Source organism: Capricornis sumatraensis, chromosome 7, assembly GCF_032405125.1.
Source record: "Capricornis sumatraensis isolate serow.1 chromosome 7, serow.2, whole genome shotgun sequence".
Lineage (NCBI taxonomy): Eukaryota > Metazoa > Chordata > Mammalia > Artiodactyla > Bovidae > Capricornis > Capricornis sumatraensis.
The window spans coordinates 107,218,254-107,239,619 of NC_091075.1; the positions used below are offsets into that span (position 1 = coordinate 107,218,254).

The following is a 21,366-nucleotide window of genomic DNA, read 5'->3' on the forward strand; positions in this document are numbered from 1 at the left end:
GTCAGGTCCAACTATGTGTGACCCCCGGCACTGCAGTGTGCCAGGCTTCCTTGTCCTTTACTCTCTCCTGGAGTTGCTCAAACTCATGTCAGTTGAGTTGGTGACGCCATCCAACCTTCTCACCCTCTGTCGCTCCCTTCTCCTCCTGCCCTCCATCTTTCCCAGCATTAGGATCTTTTCAAATGAGTTGACTCTTTGCATCAGGTGGCCAAAGTACTGGAGCTTCAGCTTCACATTCTTACACATGTATGCATTCTTTATACATACATAAACTTTCTCAGATGGTTTGTCTCCACAGAAGTCACCCTGAAAAGCTATGATCCAGGTATACTGTTATTGCTGAAAATGTTTCTGCATTCCCCATTGAGGAACGTTCTTTAGGACAAATTTCTCACTTCTGAAGGCCCGTGATACCATTTTTCAATCTCCATCTTTTATTAAAAGTAGCCTCCACCTGCATCCAGGTGACTACCAGTCAGCTTTTGGTGACCTTACAATGTTTCTTGAGATGGAACATATTCTCACAAGTGAGGTTCTCTGAGAGGATGTGCCAGGCGAGCTTGGCAGAAGTTTGTCTTTGTGGGAGCATCTCTGGAACTGGGCAGGAGTTCCCAGGGTGATTTGTGCAAAGGGGTCACCTTGAGTTTTGAGAATTATTATGGGGTGAATTGTGTCCTTCACACTCACATGTTGAAGACCTATAGTCCAGGACCTCAGAAAGTAATTGTTTGGAGACAGAGTCTTGACAGAGGTAATCAAGGCTGAATGAGGTCACTTTGTTGTTGTTGTTCGGTTGCCAAGTCGTGTCCAACTCTTTGCGACCCCATGGACTGCAGCCCGCCAGGCTTCCCTGTCCCTCACCATCTCCTGGACTTTGCCAAAGTTCATGTCCAGTGAATGGGTGATGCCATCCAACCATCTCATCCTTTGTTGTTCCTCCTTGCCTCTTGCCCTCAATCTTTCCCAGCATCAGGGTCTTTTCCAATGAGTCAGCTCTTTGCATCAAGTGGCCAAAGTACTGGAGCTTCAGCTTCAGCTTCAGTCCTTCCAGTGAATGTTCAGCATTTACTTCCTTTAGGATTGACTGGTTTGATCTCGTTGCTGCCCAAGGGACTCTCAAGAGTCTTCTCCAGCACCACAGTTTGACAGCACCAATTCTTCGGTGCTCTTCCATCTTTATGGTCCATCTTGGGTGTCACTAGAGTGGGCCCTAATCTTACAGGACTGGGGTCCTTATGAAAATAGGAGAGGAGGACACAGACTCGCAGTATGAGAGCATTGAAGGGAGGTGGCCATCTACAGGGAAGGAGAGAACCAACCTGCCAGTACCTTGATCTCAGACTTCTGGCTTCTAGACCTGGGGGAAAATTAATTTCAGCTGTTTTAAGCCATCTGATCGGTGGTATTTTGTTCTTGAAGTGCCAGCAAATGAATGCAGTTAACTCCAGGGGTGTGCAATTCACCCCATCCCACGAGGACAATCTTCTGGAGATTCCAGTGACAATGTGGAAAGCCTTAGGGGACCAGAAAGAACTTCCTTGTGCCCTCCCACCTTCCCTTCCTCCCCCGCCTCTTCCTTCCTTCACCCCCAAAACAAAAATCCCTGTGTTCAGTACTCTTGAGTCTAGCTGTGGTCTGTTCTCTTTGGAGAAGTCAGTCAAGGGGGAGACAATCAACAAAACAGACAATGCCAGCACCACAACTCAATGCTTAGACAAAGTCACCCAGGGACGAGGGAGAGCCAGGAAGGCCTCTCACTAGTTTTGAGGTGAGGGTGTTGTCAAGGAAAGAGGGCTGTGGTGTGTCAGACACCATAACAGAGGACATTTAGGGGTGTGCAGCCTCTCCACATGATGGGGAGGAGATGTGTGGGCTGTAGGGGGAGGCAATGGGCCTGGACTGAGCCATGATTTGGTGTAGGGCTTACGAGCATGGACTCTGGCTTTGGCTCACACCAGCAGTGTGACTCTGAGCAAATGTCTTAACTTCTCTGGGCCTCATGGTCTCATCTGTGAAACGCCTCCTTTATGGGGTTGTTGTGAAAATTAAAGGCGTGGTGTGTGTACCAAGCACATTGCTGTGAGTGCTTGGTCAAGGGTGAGGTCCACTTTAGGAGTTTTGACCTTCCCACAAAGGCAGTAGGGACCCATCGAAGGTTCTGAGTAGAGGAAAGACCTGGGCAAACTTTTCCACAAGGGCAGTGGGGAGACATTGAAGGTTCTGGGCAGAGGAAAGACCTAGGCAGATATGGTTTTCAAAATATCACTCTGTTACTTGATGGCTTGGGGATCTCTTCCTTCCTAATTTAAGACATTTTGTTAGTCAGTCAATTAATCCATTTTTCTATCCTTATTGGATCCTGACTGTGTGCATTTGCTACATTAGATGATGGAAAAATAAAAATGTTACTTTTTAAAACAGACTTTTTGTTTTTAAATTGTGGTAAAATACATGTAACCATAACATTTGCTACCTTAGCCATTTTTACCTATTTGCTTCAGTTCAGTTCAGTTCAGTTCAGTCGCTCAGTCGTGTCTGACTCTTTGCGACCCCATGAATTGCAGCACGCCAGGCCTCCCTGTCCATCACCAACTCTCGGAGTTCACCCAAACTCATGTGCATCGATTCGGAGATGCCATCCAGCCATCTCATCCTCTGTCATCCCCTTCTCCTCCTGCCCCCAATCCCTCCCAGCATCAGGGTCTTTTCCAATGAGTCAACTCTTCACATGAGGTGCCAAAGTATTGGAGTTTCAGCTTCAGCATCAGTCTTTCCAATGAACACCCAGGACTGGTCTCCTTTAGGATGGACTGGTTGGATCTCCTTGCAGTCCAAAGGACTCTCAAGAATCTTCTCCAACACCACAGTTCAAAAGCATCAATTCTTCGGTATTCAGCTTTCTTCACAGTCCAACTCTCACATCCATACATGACCACTGGAAAAACCATAGTCTTGACTAGACAGACCTTTGTTGGCAAAGTAATGTCCTGCTTTTTAATATGCTATCTAGGTTGGTCATAACTTTTCTTCCAAGGAGTAAGCATCTTTTAATTTCATGGCTGCAATCACCATCTGCAGTGATTTTGGAGCCCCCCAAAATAAAGTCTGACACTGTTTCCACTGTTTCCCCATCTATTTTCCATGAAGTGATGGGACCCAGTGTCATGATCTTAGTTTTCTGAATGTTGAGCTTTAAGTCAACTTTTTCACTCTCCTCTTTCACTTTCATCAAGAGGCGTTTTAGTTCCTCTTCACTTTCTGCCATAAGGGTGGGGCCATCTGCATATCTGAGGATATTGATATTTCTCCCGGCAATCTTGATTCCAGCTTGTGCTTCTTCCAGCCCAGTGTTTCTCATGATGTACTCTGCATAGAAGTTAAATAACAGGGTGACAATATACAGGCTTGATGTACTCCTTTTCCTATTTGGAATCAGTCTGTTGTTCCATGTCCAGTTCTAACTGTTGCTTCCTGACCTGCATATAGGTTTCTCAAGAGGCAGGTCAGGTGGTCTGGTATTCCCATCTCTTTCAGAATTTTCCACAGTTTATTGTGATCCACAGAGTCAAAGGCTTTGGCATAGTCAATAAAGCAGAAATAGAAGTTTTTCTGGAACTCTCTTGCTTTTTCAATGATCCAGCCGATGTTGGCAATTTGATCTTAATACCGCGGGTGGCTGCGACCAGCGCGCATAGCGCGGCCGAGAGGAGCTACCCTACGTCCGAGGTCAGGGGCAGAAGCCAGGAGGACCCCATGCCTTAAATGTTCCCTTGGTATCTCTAATTTTCTTGAAGAGATCTCTAGTCTTTCCCATTCTATTGTTTTCCTCTATTTCTTTGCATTGATCGCCAAGGAAACCTTTCTTATCTCTCCTTGCTATTCTTTGGAACTATGCATTCAAATGGGAATATCTTTCCTTTCCTCGTTTGCTTTTCACTTATCTTCTTTGCACAGCTATTTGTAAGGCCTCCGCAGACAGCCATTTTGCTTCTTTGCATTTCTTTTCCATGGCGATTGTCTTGATCCCTGTCTCCTGTACAATGTCACGAACCTCATTCCATAGTTCATCAGGCACTCTATCTATCAGATCTAGACCATTAAATCTATTTCTCACTTTCACTGTATAATCATAAGGGATTTTATTTAGGTCATACCTGAATGGTCTAGCGGTTTTCCCTACTTTCTTCAATTTAAGTCTGAATTTGGCAATAAGGAGTTCATGATCTGAGCCACAGTCAGCTCCCGGTCTTGTTTTTGTTGACTGCATCTTTGGCTGCAAAGAATATAATCTATATATATATATTATATATATATATAATATATATATAATCAATCTGATTTTGGTGTTGACCATCTGGTGGTGTCCATGTGTAGAGTCTTCTCTTGTGTTGTTGGAAGAGGGTGTTTGCTATGACCAGTGTGTTCTCTTGGCAGAACTCTATTAGCCTTTGCCCTGCTTCATTCTGTATTCCAAGGCCAAATTTGCCTGTTACTCCAGGTGTTTCTTGACTTCCTACTTTTGCATTCCAGTCCGCTATAATGAAAAGGACATCTTTTTTGGGTGTTAGTTCTAAAAGATCTTGTAGGTCTTCATAAAACCATTCAACTTCAGTTTCTTCAGCATTACTGGTTGGGGCATGGACTTGGATAACTGTGATATTGAATGGTTTGCCTTGGAGACGAACAGAGATCATTCTGTTGTTTTTGAGATTGCATCCAAGTACTGCATTTCGGACTCTTCTGTTGACCATGATGGCTACTCCATTTCTTCTGAGGGATTCCTGCCCGCAGTAGTAGATATAATGGTCATCTGAGTTAAATTCACCCATTCCAGTCCATTTTAGTTCGCTGATCCCCAGAATGTCGACATTCACCCTTGCTATCTCTTGTTTGACCACTTCCAATTTGCCTTGATTCATGGACTTGACATTCCAGGTTCCTATGCAATATTGCTCTTTACAGCATCGGACCTTCCTTCTATCACCACATCCACAGCTGGGTGTTGTTTTTGCTTTGGCTCCATCCCTTCATTCTTTCTGGAGTTATTTCTCCACTGATCTCCAATAGCATATTGGGCACCTACTGACCTGGGCGGCTCCTCTTTCAGTGTCCTATCATTTTGCCTTTTCATACTGTCGATGGGGTTCTCAAGGCAAGAATACTGAAGTTGTTTGCCATTCCTTTCTCCAGTGGACCACATTGTGTCAGACCTGTCCACCATGACCCGTCCGTCTTGGGTCGCCCCACACGGCATGGCTTAGTTTCATTGAGTTAGATAAGGCTGTGGTCCATGTGATCAGATTGACTAGTTTTCTGTGATTATGGTTTCAGTGTGTCTGCCCTCTGATGCCCTCTCATAACACCTACTGTCTTACTTGGGTTTCTCTTACCTTGGACATGGGGTATCTCTTCACAGCTGCTCCAGCAAAGCTCCTGCTCTGGCGGAGCTACCCCATATCCAAGGTCAGGGGTGGCGGCCGAGAGGAGCAACCCCACATCCAAGGAGCGGTGGCTGTGCAGCCGCAGGAGGGCCAAGAGGAGCTATTTGGTTCAGCAGTGTTAAATGTATTCACATTGTCATGCAACTAGTCAGCACAACTCTTTCATCTCACAAAAATGAAATTCTGTCCTCTTTAGATACTAACTGTTGATTTCTACCACTCCCACCGCTGGGCAACTGCAATTCAACTTTCCAACTCATTTAGCTTTCTGTCTCTTTGAATCAGACAAGTAGAAACATAGAAGGCTTGTCCTTCTGTGACTGGCTCATTTTGCTTAGCATAATGTCCCCAAGATTTATCCAAGTTGTAGATGTGTCAGAATTTCCTTCCTTTTTGAGGCTGATAAGTATTCCATTCTATGGATGGACCACATTTCTTATCTGTTCGTTCAATGATAGACCCTGGCGTTGCTTCCACATTTTGGCTGTTGTGAGCAAGGCTGCTGTGAACGTATGTGTGCAAATATATTTTTGAGACCCTGCTTTTTAAAAAATATTTATTTATTGGCTGCACTGTGTGGGCTTTCTCTAGTGGTGGTAAGCAGAGTCTACTCTCTGCTTGCGGGGTGCTGGCTTCTCACTGAAGTGGCTTCTCTTCTTGCATGGTATGGCCCTAGGGTATGCAGGCTTCAGTAGTTCTAGGCTTGTGGGCTCTAGAATGAGGGCTAGAATGTCATTATGGTGCTTAGTTCCTCCATGGCAGGTGGCATCCTGCCAGACCAGGGATCCAACCTGTCACTTGCATTAGGCAGATGGATTCCTAACCACTGGACAGCTAGAGAAGTCCTAAGACTCTGCTTTCAATTCATTTGGATATGTACCTAGAAGTCAAACTGCTGGACTGTATGGTGATTTAAAAATATTTATTTAAAAAATGTAACATTACTGAAAAAAATTGAAAGAGTCTAAAAATACACCTGTAAGTCCTCAACTGAAATATTAGTTGCTGTTTTTATGTGTTCCCTCTCCTTGTCCTCAAGTGTATATTCTTATCAAAGTTTTATATATAAGGTGCAGAGTTTTCTGTGTACAATTTTTCACTTAAATCACAAACTTCTTTACTTTTCTATATGGTCTTTTTTAAAGTATTCTTGTTAAGATATTTATTTATTAATTGGCCGTGCTGGGTCTTAGTTGCTGCAGGCTCCTCTCCAGCTGCGGCGAGCAGGGGCTCCTCTCTAGCTGCAATACTCGGCCTTCTCACTGCAGTGGCGTCTGTTTTTGCGGAGCACAGGCCCTTGGCACACGGGCCTCAGTAGTTGTGGCATGTGGGCTCAGCAGTTTCGGTTCCCGGGCTCTAAAGCACAAGCTCAATAGTTGCAGTGCACGGGCTTAGTTGGTCCTTGGCATGTGGGATCTTCCTGGACCAGGGGTCAAACCGGTGTCACCTGCATTGATAGGCGGACTTTCCACCACTAAGCCACCAGGGAAGCCCCTGCTATGTAATTTTCATCAAAGCATCAGCTAAGTAGCCATCTAACTTAGAATTCATAGACAAAAACTAATTTACTTTAGCGCTTCCCTGTTGTTGGGCTGAGTGTCATCTTTACCAGGGGTCACTGCTCTCTGTTTCTCTGTTTTTTAAGTTGTTAGATTTTCATGAATCATGCCTGACAGTGTTTTCCAGAGCAGCATAGTAAATCTTAGGCGAAATGTTGTGGATGAGAGAGTATGTGCGGTGTATTTTTGAGTTTGTGTTGTCTGATTATTTTTTTATAGATCGCACTTGCAAAATGAAGGCTGAGACAAATTTATGAAGTGCCCGGCTGTGTTTGACAAGTAGTAGGTGCTCAATGTGTGTTTGTGTCTAAAGCGTGTAGTCACTCAGTCGTGTCTGACTCTTTGTGACCCCATGGACTGTAGCCCGCCAGGCTCCCCTGTCCATGAAATTCTCCAGGCAAGAATACTGGAGTGGGTTGCCATTCCCTTCTCCAGGGGACCTTCTCGACTCAGCGATCGAACCCATGTCTCCTGCACTTCAGGCAGATTCTTTACCATCTGATAATAAGGCTCCAAATGCTTTAGGAACTCAGATTATGCATAAGACAGAGGAGTAAGTTGACAACAGAGAGCTTTTACTGAAAACATACCTACTGCAGGCTCTGTTCTAAGTAGACATGGATTATCTTATTTCACTGCTGACAACACCCACCAAGATAAGTTTCATTATCATCCCCATTTCACAGATGGGAAAACAGACTGGCCCAAGGCCAAGGGAGCTGAGATTTGCACATGGGTCCAATACAGCCTCCCCACATTTAGCCTGCATCCTGAGTTGCTTCTAGTGACTGCATGGCCAGGGGCCTGGGCAACAGATATAATATAGTACATATAAGTATATAATCGCCTACATAAGAAAGTTCTGTTCTGAGAGTGCATTTGTAATTCAAATTTTTTTGTAAGTCCAACAAAGTTAGCCTAGTTACCACCTATCACAGTTAGATATGTAATGCTGTGCTTTAGTTGATCATTCATTTCCAACTCTTTGTGACCCCATGGACTGCAGCCCGCCAGGCTCCTCTGTCCATGGGCTTTCCCAGGCAACAATACTGGAGTGGGTTGCCATGCTCTTCTCCGCGGGATCTCCCCAACCCAGAGATCAAACCCAAATCTCCCACATTGCAGGTGGATTCTTTACCGACTGAGCCACTAGGGAAGTCCAGCTATATAGTACTGTACTGTAATAGGTTTATAATACTTTTTACATAAAAAATACATACAAAAACAAACACAAAAGTAAAACATTTTAAATCTTACAGCACAGTACCTTGTGTGTGTGTGTGGGGGGGCTTCCCAGGTGGTGCTAGTGGTAAAGAATCCATCTGCCAGTGCAAGAGACGTAAGAGACGCACGTTTGATCCCTGGGTTGGGACGATCCCCTGGAGGAGGAAATGGCAACCCACTCCATTATTCTTGCCTGGAAAATCCCACAGAGGAACCTGGCAGTCTACTGTCCACGGGGTCACGAAGAGTCAGACACAACTGAGTGACTGAGCATACAGGGCACACACCTTGAAAAGTAAAGTATTACCGTACAGTAGCGGGCATACAGGGGCTGGCATGAGCGGACAGGTGAGAAGAGTTACTGCCTGGAGGATTGTCAGTGATAGGAGACGGAGGGGAAACTATGATTTCACTCACGCCTGACTCCTTGGAAAATACCCTGATGCTGGGAAAGATTGAAGGCAGGAGAAGGGGATGACAGAGGATGAGATGGTTGGATGGCATCACTGACTCGATGGACATGAGTTTAAGTAAGCTCCAGGAGTTGGTGATGGACAGGGAGGCCTTATGTGCTGCAGCCCATGGGGTCGCAAAGAGTCGGACACGACTGAGCCACTGAACTGACTGACTGAGGTTGCTAGAATGCATGCTTGCATCTCTGAAAGTTCGTAACTTGAGGATTTGTATATAGTGGACTTACTGCAGAGTGAGATAAAAGACCAACCTGAATCACTTCTGTTCTTCATTTTAAGCACTCAAAATTTGGTTTCCAGCCACTGATGTAGTAACAGTTCAGTGGATATTTCTCGAATGAAGCCCTATAAGGATGGTATAAACAGGTGAGCAGGCATCATGGCGGACAGGCTGCTGCTCCCCAAGGCCCAGCCCACAGCATGAAGGGTACCATTTCCTCCTAAACCTGGAGGCCTCCCGCCCCTGGAGCACTGTCTTCATGAGAATGGCACCATCACCAGAAATGACTTGTCATGTTTGGATGGGGTGGTCGCTAATGTGCCCAATGCTTTCCATATCATTCCCTTAGGTTTTATAACTTCTCATGGTGCAGATATAGTGATGGCTTTCCCGTTGATATATCCTTATTTTCTTTGTTTCCATTTAGGTATACTTTCTCTGGGGGCACTCAAAGGATATCATCCAGTCTTTCAAAACACTGGAAAGGTAAACATTGCGGGTAATTGCTTACATGCTGGATTTAATGTTCATTTAGAGCAAACAAAGCTAATCACTGCCATATTACTTGGGTTTAAAATATGAGAACCACTCGCTTCTCCATTCTGACAAGTGAAGCCTTCAGTTGTGGCCTGGAGAGGGGACCCTCTGCCTTTGGCCTCTTCTGGGACAGCCCTTAAAGTACAGTGATGTGAGTTGAATTTTGCCTCTGCTGTCTTAGAAACTTTCCCTCTGTGGGCCTCAGTTTTCCTCATCTGTAAAATGGGGATAATAGCATAGCCAGCCTCTGGGGACTGAATGCAGTAATTGATGTAGAGCTTGTTCCTGGCACAGAATAAGGACCCTGAGTGTTGGGTCTATTATTTTGTCTGCCCGTCTTTCTCTTGAGATGATTGTGAGGATCAAGGGAAAGAATCTGTAGGCTAATGAGGTGAGTTACCTAAGTGCAAACTATGATTATCAGGTAAGAAAGCCTCTGTGGACACATATAGAGGCATCAAGGGATCACTGTATGCTTTCTAGAAGATCCCTCATCATATAAACTGTCCATAAGGCACAAAAAAGTCCCCCAGTATCATTTGAAATGAAAATTGCTATTTAAGAAAGCGACTTACATATGACCACTGGTTGGAACTATTTTATTGAAGTAGAGGGCTTCCCTGATAGCTCAGTTGGTAAAGAACCCACCTTCAATGCAGGGGACCCTGGTTTGATTCCTGGGTTGGGAAGATCCACCAGAGAAGGGGTAGGCTACCACTCTGGTATTCTTGGGCTTCCCTTGTGGCTCAGCTGGTAAAGAATCCACCTGCAATGCAGGAGACCTGGGTTCGATCCCTGGGTTGGGAAGATCCCCTGGAGGAGGGAAAGGCTATCCACTCTAGTATTCTGGCCTGGAGAATTCCATGGACTAGAAATAACTGTCACCAACCTCATTATGCAAAAAGGATCTGCTCATCCAGCAGTGAGGCATCTATTGTGCTCCTACTGTGTGCTGAGCCTCATGTCAGGCACTAGTGGTGATATGCAGAGGAAATGGGTCAAGGTACCCAGGCATCCGAGCATCATTGCAGTAGCGTGTGGACTGCTCCCCAGTGCAGCCCCGAGCAGTGGCCTTGGCAGTGATCTTTAACTCCCATCTTAATTGCCCTTGTGTTCAGCTGCTCTGTCGTGTCTGACTTTTCATGACCCCGTGTACTGTAACCCACCTACGTCTCTTGCGTCTCCTGCAGTGGCAGGTGGATTCTTTACCACGGAGCCCCCAGGGAAGCCCCCAGACTACACTTGATCTTAGCCAAAAGCGAATTGTCCCTTAGAGCAGGACAAAGACGTCCCTATCCATGCTCGTGTTTCATCTGGGCTCTGTCCGGGTAACTATGGTAACTATTCTTCTCTGCATTTCACGGATGTGGCAGCAGGTTCTAGCAGGTTAGGGGACTTCCCTGGGTCTCCAGAATACAAGTGGCCAGCCAGGGATTTCCATCCAGTGTCTCCTCTTTCGTGTGCTGGGCAGTGACGGGTGTGTGTGTTTCACCTGCTCCTTTTTCCATCAGTGAGGCTGGGTTCGGCTCGCAGCTTGAGGAGAATGCTTGCTGATTTTGTTCTGGAGCGTGAGTTTCACTGTGTCTACTCCATAACATTCTTCTTAAAAAATGTAGTTTGTTTCCTGATAAAACTTGTAAGGACACAGTGGAAGTTAAAAATCACCATAATGTCACCATTATGGACTGAACATCATGTCTCCTTCAAATTCCTGTGTTGGAGCCCTAACCCCCAAGGGGATGGGTGTTTGGTGGTGGTGCCTTTGGGAAGTAATTAGGTCATGAGTTCATGAGGGTACGGCCGTCCTTATGGGATTAGTATCCACATAGAAAAGAGATACATGATTCGCACCCCCTGCCCTGAGTGTACCCGTGAGGACACAGTGACAGGCAGCCATCTGCAAGCCAAGAAGAGAGGCTTCACCAGAAACCAAGTCTGCTGGCACCTTGGTCTTGGACGCTGAGCCTCTAGAACTGTGAGAAATAAGTGTCTGTTGTTTTGCTATAGCAGCCAGAGCTTCCGCAGACAGCTGCCACCCAGAGGTAACTGCTATTCATATTTTGGTCTGTTTCCTTCCAGTCGTTTTTTCAGTGAATAGAGAGATAATATTTTTTTTTCTTTTTACAATTGTGGTCCTGCTCTTCTTGCCTTTTCTTTTCATTCTGTCATTAACATTTCCCCTGACTTCCATGATCTTTACCGATTCCATAAAGTGCCGTTGCTGTAGTTGATCAAATTATACAGCCCTGTTGTATTCGTCTCGGGCTGCCCTGGTAGGTACCACATGCTGGGCAGGGGAGGAGGGGCGTAAACAGCAGAAACGTATCTTCTCACAATTCTGGAGGCCCCAAATCCATGGTCAAGGTACCAGCAGGTTGATTTCTGGTGAGACTCTCGTTCTGACTTGCAGGCATTGCCTTTTCGCCATGTCTGCACCTGGCCTTTCCTCTGGCCATGGGGACAGGGCTATCTAGCGTCTCTTCCTCTTCTTATAAGAATACCAGTCCCATTGGATCTGGCCCCCACCCTTATGACTTCATTTAACCTTAATTACCTCCTTACATGGGCTTCCCAGGTGTCTCAAATAGTAAAGAATCGGCCTGCAATGCCAGAGAGCCAGGTTAAATTCCTGGATCGGGAAGATCCCCTGGAGAAGGGACTTGTTACGCACTCCAGTATTCTTGCCTGGAGAATTCCATGGACAGAGGAGTGGGCTACAGTCCATGGGGTCGCAAAGAGTCAGACACAGCTGAGCGACTGACACACACACCTCCTTGTACACCATCTCCAAGTACAGTCACATTGAGAGTTAGGGCTTCCACATATAAATTCTGCAGGGACCCAATCCAGTCCATAACGCCTCTCACTGGACATCGAATTTGTCTGAAAGTTTTTGTCGTTATTATGAGTAGTACTGTGATGAACCTCTTCAGTTAAAAGTACTTTTGAACATCTCTGATTCTTTTTTTAAAATGTATATCATTAAAATATAGTTGATTTAGGGGCTTCCCAGGTGGTTCTCGGAGAAGGCAATGGCAACCCACTCCAGTCTTCTTGCCTGGAGAATCCCAGGGATGGGGGAGCCTGGTGGGCTGCCGTCTATGGGGTCGCACAGAGTCGGACACGACTGAAGCGACTTAGCAGCAGCAGCAGGTGGTGCTAGCAGTAAGGAACCCACCTGCCAATGCAGGAGATATAACAGACTCAGGTTCAATCCCTGGGTCGGGAAGATCCCCTGGAGGAGGGTGTGGGAACCCACTCCAGTATTCTTGCCTGGAGAATCCCATGGACAGAGGAGCCGGGTAGGCTATAGTTCATAGGGTCGCAAAGAGTTGGACACAACGGGAATGACTTGCCCCTACACAGTTGATTTACAGTGTTGTGTTAATTTCTGCTGTACAGCACAATGATTCAGTTACACTTATATATACATTCTTTTTCATATTCTTTTCCATTATAGTTTATCACAGGATATTGAATATAGTTTCCTGTGCTATATAGTAGGACCTTGTTGCTTATCCTCTGATTATTTTCTTGAGTTAAATTCCTGGAAGTAGAATTGTTGGGATAAAGTGTGAGAAGTTCTAAACAAATGTATATTGGGCCACTTGTCCTACCAGGAACTCCTGGCTGAATAAAATGGGTTTTCCCATTCATAAAGCACTTTCTTTTACATGTGTTACTTATGAAAGTGTCTCATGATAGCCCTGGCAGTTAGGGACAGTAGCTACAATCATGATCCTATGTAGCACGTGAGGAAACCTGAGAAAGGAAGTGACTGTCCAAGGTCAGGCAGCTCACCTGTGCATAGCTGGGCGGGACCCGGATGCTGACTTTAAATCCAGCACTATTTCCGCGGCATCACAGTGGCTCACTGGCCATCTGGGTTTACTGGGGGGAAATCTTTCTTTTTGATTAGTTGACATCATAGTATATTAGATATACTGGGGTTAACAAAAAAAATCATTAAAATTATTTTCACCTGTTCCTTTTTACTGTTCTTTAAATGTGACTACTGGGAAATTTAAAAGTGTCTTCTTAATTAAAAATTAAATTCAAATTTAAACTAAAAATTAATTAAATTTTTTTTCTAATTTAAATTACTTCCGTGTCTTACGTTATCTCCTTTAGGATAATGCTGCTCTAGGCCATGCACCCAGATGTTTCCCACCGAGGTTTTTCATCTAAAGGAATTCCAAAGGACTGGAACCTGGTCCTGCCTTGACCTTGTTCGTTGAGCGATTGGAGACAAGGCTGTCTGTCTTGGGCCTCTTTCCTAAATTGAATAGTAGGTAGTTTGAACTAGATATTCTCACAGCTTGATTTAGCCTGTTATTTTTTTTAAATAGGGCAAAGCGTAAACCATTTTTGACTTATTACCTTTTGGTTTTAGATTTTGTAAAAACATTTTTATAAAGACTTTTTGTCATGCTGGGTGGCACATGGAATCTTAGTTCCTTGATTCGGTATCAAACTGGTGCCCTCTACAGTGGAACTGTGGAGTCTTAAGCACCGGACATCCAGGGAAGTCCCCAGAGTTAAATGTCTCCAGAAAAATTGGAAGGTTTGATAATCCAAAATGTGCATGGCAGCAAAGAGCTAGGGCTGAGTCGGGATTGCTCCCTCCAGATGGGAGCTGGCCACTCATTTAGCTACAGTCCCCACTGTAAGACGGAGTGCGGAGAAAAAGAGAGCAACCCGGGCAGTCAGGCAAGCAAAGGGAAATTTATTAGAGGGGAACGAGAGGGTGACTGGCCCTTACGGAGAACAAGCATCCTCCCTCTCTGATGGGATCTTTCTTATATACCACCAATGAAAAATTCTCTGAAGGGATGCTTAATTTTTAACCTGTAGCTGAGTCCTCTGGTCACATAGCCAGAGGTCTGGAATCTGGGGGTCTTGTAGCTTTGAGAAGGTAGGTGCCAGCGGGGAAAACAGAACTTTGATTGGGCAATTTGGTCAGTTTCAAGGGTCACTGTGATTTTATTCTTTGTTTATGAGGTCAACATAATAAGCCATTTCAAACATGAGCCCCCAAGTAGACCCTATCACCCACCCCTCCCTAATGTGTCCGAGGCCTGCCTTATTCATTGACACTTCCTGCCACGCCTGGAGGTTTCAGAACTTCCCACTCTTGGACATATCCTTTTCTTCTGGTCTTTTGAGCCAGTACTCCGCTATCCATGCTTTTAGTACATACAGGGACTTTCCTCCTGATTTGATAATTCTTACAGGTTTGACTGCTTTTCTTTTCTCAAGAGTGAAATTTAGAGAAATAGCACTTCTGAAATCAGAGCTGGAAAGATAAACTGAGGTCAAAACACGGCTCATGGAATCTTTCTCTTTATTGTGGTCTGGGGTTACTCGATCCGAGTATGAGCAAGGCAGCCTGGCATGAGGAAATGATGTCTGCTGTTAGTTTGCAGGACAGTTTCCAGATCAACCAATCGGAGGTTGTCAGCTCCTGGTGCGTGACAGAAAAACGCCTGCAGCCATGGGTGGCATTGGTCTTACCTGCTTGGGTTCTGTGGAACTGGGATTAGGCAACATCATTTGGACCAGGAAAGAGGAGAAGAAAGGGGAGCTGTGTGCATTATAAGTAAAAGAAAAGCCAGCCAGCCAGCCAGAGGCAAACAGTATTGTCTGCATTTGTCAAAGTCTCTATACATACAATGCCTCCCAGGTGCCCTGGGGAAGGCTGGCCACAATCTGGAGCAAATGGATGAGTACAAGGGGCAGGCAGATGGGCAAACACCTGATTCAGACTGCCCACCCACACCCCTCTGCGGCTGCTGCCTTCTCCACTTGTGCCTGGACGTTGGGAAGCGGCCAAAGGAAGCTAGAGTTCAAATAAGGAAAGACTTGGCTTGCGAGTATTCGTGGGAGCCCCAGAGGAGTCATCTGGGTTAAAACTCAGAGGAGAAGCAAGGTCAGGGATGAGGACCCAACTGTACCGTTTTTCCTGTAGGTGCTCTTGGTTAAAGGGGGCTTGCATCCTCTGGGCCTCTGCTCTGCCTCTGGGAAGTGATCAGTTAGAAGTTTCAAGGAATGTCCTTCTCAAATCACCCGTATTTGCTGCACCTGCTTCATGCACGGCCCATTGTTAAGCACCCTAGAAGCGACCAGTGTGAACACATGTTAAACTGGCAGCCATGCAGAGACTTTGGAGGCTCTGAAACAGACCGTGACTCCACTGGAAGCATACTGCCCTAGTTCCCTCCCCTGTCCTCCAGAGTCCAGAGTCATCCCTTTTCTTCTTCCTTAGGAGGCAGTGTGGTCAGAGGCAGGGATAGAACTCTGCTCAGACTAGAATAGCCTTGCACTTACTAACTTTTGAACTCCAAATGTGGCTATTTATTCTATTTGTGAAATAGTAGTGTGGTGTTAGTTGCTCAGTAGTGTCTGACTCTTTGAGACCCCATGCACTGTAGCCCACCAGGCTCCTCTGTCCATGGGATTCTCCAGGCAAGAATACTGGAGTGGGCTGCCATGCCCTCCTTCAGGGGATCTTCCTGACCCAGAGATTGAACCCGGGTCTCCCATATTGCACGCAGATTCTTTACCATTTGAATAATATGGCCTAATTCCTAAACCTGGGCTTCCCTGGTGGCTCATCTGGTAAAGAACTCGTCTGCAATGCGGGAGACCTGGGTTCGATCCCTGCATTGAGAAGATCCCCTGGAGGAGAGCATGGCAACCCACTCCAGTATTCTTGCCTGGAGAACCCCATGGACAGAGGAGCCTGGCGAGCTGCAGTCCACGGGGTTGCAAAGAGTCAGACATGACTGAGCAACTAAGCACAGCAGCATTCCTAAACCTGTCTGCTAAACAGTGTTGCCACAGAATAGGCTTTCTGAATGTTTCCACTCTGCCTCCTTCAGTGGGTGAAGATTTCATCCAGTGTTGGTTGCTTCATGGTTACAAGATAGCTGCCACAACTCCAGCTTTCACGTCTACATTCAAGGCTGGGAAAAAGGGGGAGAAGGAGACTAAAGAGGCTTTTCTCATTCTGTTGTCTTCCATCAAGAAACTGAAAGCTTTTCCGCAGTGCCCAGTAGACTTCACCTCACATCCTATTGGCCAGAATGGCCATGCCTAATTGCAAGGGAGGCCAGATATCAAGTCTGTGGTTTGTTTTGGTGCCTTTGAAGTAAATGGTAAGACAGAGGGGATTGATAATGACCATTGGGTTGGCAACCCAACAGTAAGGACGTGCTGAACTCTCCAGATGTCCAATGTAGCCCTTTTATCTTTTCTTAACTGTCCTCTTCCCTTCTGGAGGAAAGGGTTTGGGGTATGGTGGGGTTGGTTGCCTGCTTTTAGTAAATTTCCATCCCTGTGTCCCTGCTTTCAAGACCCAGGGCTTTTTTTTTTCTTTTGTCCTATAGACAATGAATTGAGTCCTGGCAGGTTCAAGATTAAGGCAGAGCCAAGACTGTGGTTTTGGAAGGTTCCATGCAACTGCTTCTCCTAGCCAGACAGGGGACCCACCCAGAGCTTAACATGCCAGATGAAACCACAATTGCTGCTAAGAAAGAGGCGTGTGTATATGTGTGTGTGCGTGTGTGCATGCATAGAAAGTCTCCACCTCATCTCTTGGGCTCAGAGTTTCCCAGGGCTGCTCAAGCAGTAAGTCCTTGTGTTTTTCAGGTTTGGGGTGATCCACTCAGTGTTCACCAACCTGCTTCTGTGGGCTAACAGCGTCCTGAATGAGTCAAAGCACCAACTTAACGAACACAAGGAACGACTCATCACCCTGGGCTTTGGGAACATAACTATAGGTGAGTGGTAAGAGTTGCCTGGCTGTCATGTTGGAACAGCTGGGAAACCTCAGAGATGGAGGGATGGGTTTCAAAGACCTGCAGGGTCCACCCAACTGAACATCGTCCAGACAATCCCCTGTTGTTAAAAATCTTTCAAAACCTCCTAAGTCTTTCATCCTGCCTCCATATGTAGGGTGTGCTGAGCATAATTAAAGGGTTCTTCAGTGACTTGTCAGATCCAAGGGTCATCATTTTGATCACCATTTCTCACAGTTCAGTTTGCTATGGAGGTGAATGTCTTTATTTACAACTGCAGAAGATTGGTGGCTTTTACTGTTTGTGTTTCTAATTAAACCTCTATGACCAGTTCTTTCTACTACAAGTATAGCATTTAAAAATCCATAGATGTCTAATGTATGTTGTGGTTAGTTGGTTTTTGCTCATTTGGAGTTTTTATGTAACTCTGCTTAGTTTATAATTTTGGCCCATCTTTATTTCCCCTTGTACCTATTTGAGCGCCTGTAGTGCGAATTTTTCATTTTCTTCCAAAGTTCTCTTTTGGAATCTATCTGTCGATTTGATCTTAGAGCACTGGAGTTGAGAAGAATGTGGGGTAGAGGAAGATGCAATGCACAGGGGACTGATGCCTCGGGTTTGGGTCCTATGCCTATCGTGTTTTGGCTGTGTGACCTTTGGACAGCATTCAACCACTCTGAGCCTCTCTTTTCTCATTCTTAATGTGAGGGGGCTTGAACCACGTACTTCCCATGAGTCCTTCCAGCATTAATGTACTGCACATCTGTCCTCTCTGTACAAACCCAGATCAGTCACAAAGAGAACTTTAAACCTGTTTCCTCACCAGTGGGATGAAGATGGCAAAATCGGGGGACACGCTGTATTTCTTCACCACCCCCGACCAGCAGCCTACTCTTGGGAAGGACATGCTCCTTGAGCCTCATTTCCTCATTGGAATCAGTAACAGCAACAGCAATGACAACAGTAACAACATGTTTTGTTAAGCATTCTCTGAGTGGCTGGCACATTAAACTCTTGTCCCAACACTTGGAGGTAGGCAACACTGACCTTATATATATATGGATGAAATGACTGGGCCACAGAGAAGTTAAGTGACTAACGCAAGATCACATAGTGAGTAGACAATTGAGCCAGGATTTGAATCATAGCAATGTGGCTCCAGAGACCTTGGTGAAGGTGAGATTAGATTAATTTATGAAAAAGGAAACTTTGTCAGCTCTAACATTCTATTAGTCTGAACCTTTTTCTTCTGAGTTCTTCCTTGTCTTTTGCATCATACAGTCTTAGGTTACAAGTGGTAGGGAAACTCCTTATGTATTGAAAATTGTAGTGCTCTGCGAAAGTAAGGCAGATTCAGTTCAGTCGCTCAGTCATGTCCGACTCTTTGCGACCCCATGAATTGCAGCACACCAGGCCTCCCTGTCCATCACCAACTCCTGGAGTTTACCCAAACTCATGTCCATCGAGTCGGTGATGCCTGGGCATATATGTATTATATATATGTGTATATATATATACTCAGACAAAGCTATAATTCAAAAAGATACATGCAGCCCTATGTTCACAGCAGTGCTGTTTACAATAGCCAAGACATAGAAGCAACCTAAATGTCCATTGACAGATGAATGGATAAAGAAGCTGTGGTACATATATACAATGGAATATTACGCAGCCATAAAAAGAATGAAGTAATGCCATTTATAGCAACATGGATGGACCTAGAGATTATCATACTGAGTGAAGTAAGTCAGCCAGAGAAAGATGAATATATATCACTTGTATGTGGAATCTCAAATATGACACGAACGAACTTATCAGCTAAACAGGAACAGATTCATAGACATAGCGAACAGGCTTCTTGTTGCCAGTGGGGAGGGGAATAGGGGAGGGAAGGACTGTGAGTTTGGAATTAGCAGATAAAAAAACAAGTGAGGGTAATTAATGCTACCATAAAGACTTTTTTGCCTGATTTTATAAGTAGTATATGCATATCAAATTAAAACAATGGCAAAATGTAAAGAAAAAAATCCACAATAACACCTACCGAGGAATGCAGCTAAATGCTGTTAACATCTGGTTAGTTTTTGGTAGTGTGCTGTGTATTTATTTGTAGTTGAGATCATACAGTATATATTCAATCATTTTTTTCTACCACCTACAGTAAGAAATAGATTTTACATTGCAACCCAAATGCCTTTATGTCTACATGTATGTTCCCACGAAATAATAATCATACTATATCAAAGATGCTCAAATTTCTATTGTGTTTGATTCCATTCAGTCAATCCTATTTTATTCCACTGGAGTTCCATTAAAAAATATTGGCTGCTACCCTTTCAACTGAGCTCACAGCTGAATTCCGGGTTGTGGTATGCATTTAAAAATACTGGATATACAATTTGTTCTTGCTGTTTCCCTCATTGTTATTGTAGCATAATTATTTTCTTACATCATTAAAACACACAATTGTTATTTTTTTAATCTTTAAAAATTTTTAAATTTATTTTTAATTGAAGGATAATTGCTTTACAGTTTGTGTTGCTTTCTGTAATACATCAACATGAATCAGCCACGGGTATACGAATGTCCCCTCCCTCTTGAACCCCTCTCAGCTTCCACCCCATCCCACCCCTCTAGGTTGTCACAGACACAATTATGATTCTTAATGGCTGCCTACTATTCCATTATACTATTCCATTTCCTTCTCCTGGGGATCTTCCCAACCCAGGAATCAAACCCCGGTCTCCTGCATTGTGGGTTTGATTTCTGGGTTGGGAAGATCCCCTGGAGAAGGAAATGGCAACCCACTCCAGTGTTCTTGCCTGGAGAACCCCTTGGGCAGAGGAGCCTGGCAGGCTATAGTCCATGGGGTCACAAGAGTTGGACATGACTTAGTGACTAAACCACCACCACTATTCCATTATAAAGATGTATTATAGCATTCATCTAAGTTTGTAAATTCATCTAATTAATCCATTATAAAATCCATCTGCTGCTGCTGCTGTTGCTGCTAAGTCAGTTCAGTCGTATCTGACTCTGTGCGACCCCATAGACGGCAGCCCACCAGGCTCCCCTGTGCCTGGGATTCTCCAGGCAAGAAGACTGGAGTGGGTTGCTATTTCCTTTTCCAGTGCATGAAAGTGAAAAGTGAAAGTGAAGCCGCTTAGTCATGTCGGACCTTAAGCGACCCCATGGACTGCAGCCTTCCAGGCTCCTCTGTCCATGGGATTTTCCAGGCAAGAGTACTGGAGTGGGGTGCCATAAAATCCATCTAGTGCTTTCTAAATTGTGCCACACTGAGTGCTTCTGTTTCTTTCTCAGAAGCACGCAACAAAATTTTACCTAATGCTTTGATTATATTTTTGACTTGTCCCCTAGAATAGATTGGAATTACAGGCCATAGACTTTACACCATCTTTAAGGCTTTTGTTGCATATTTAATTATTTACTTACAGCATTTCCCCTCCTTGTTATGAAATGGTCCTTTATACAATCAACAAGCTTCTTCCGGAAGATGGGACTTGTCTCTTACGACACTTGCTGGCTTCAGATATTCTCAAGAGGAAAATCTTTACTAATAGGAGGCATTTACCCTCACAAGGTTGTTTCTTAAAAAAGTAATTTTAAAATAATACATGTCAATCATATTCATATAGAAAGCTTAGAAAATACAGGGAAGCAAAATCTAAAGGAAAACTTACACAAATATGTCAATTATATCTCAGTAAAACTGCAAAAAAGATACTTTGAGGTGTTTCTTTTACTGAAAGAAAGAAAATAGAAAAGTAAACCAAAGGAAAATCACTTGCTGTTTTTCCATCCAGCGATAGCCATTGTTAACATTTTAGTGTGTGGCCTTTCAGACTTCTTCTATGTCTGTCTCCCTGTCTCTCTATGTCACATTTATATCTATAAAAACAGATTCATGCTCTAGCCTTTTTGGCAAGTTGCTTTTGTTCACCAGTATCTTCTGAACATCTTTGTGTGTTGGTAAGTAGATGTCTACCCACTCCAGTGTTCTTGCCTGGGGAATCCCAGGGACGGCGGAGCCTGGTGGGCTGCTGTCTATGGGGTCGCACAGAGTCGAACATGACTGAAGCGACTTAGCAGCAG

At 44.7% G+C, this 21,366-nt stretch overlaps 1 protein-coding gene across 1 annotated transcript in view; it reads left to right on the top strand.

Moving 5' to 3' along the window:
- Positions 1-21,366, top strand: part of OTOP1 (otopetrin 1) — a 42,909-nt gene that overhangs the window by 14,985 nt on the left and 6,558 nt on the right. The window contains exons 3-4 of the mRNA XM_068974984.1: positions 9,345-9,403; positions 17,105-17,235. Of these exons, the coding sequence (XP_068831085.1) occupies positions 9,345-9,403; positions 17,105-17,235 (190 nt within the window). The remainder of the gene's footprint in view (positions 1-9,344; positions 9,404-17,104; positions 17,236-21,366) is intronic.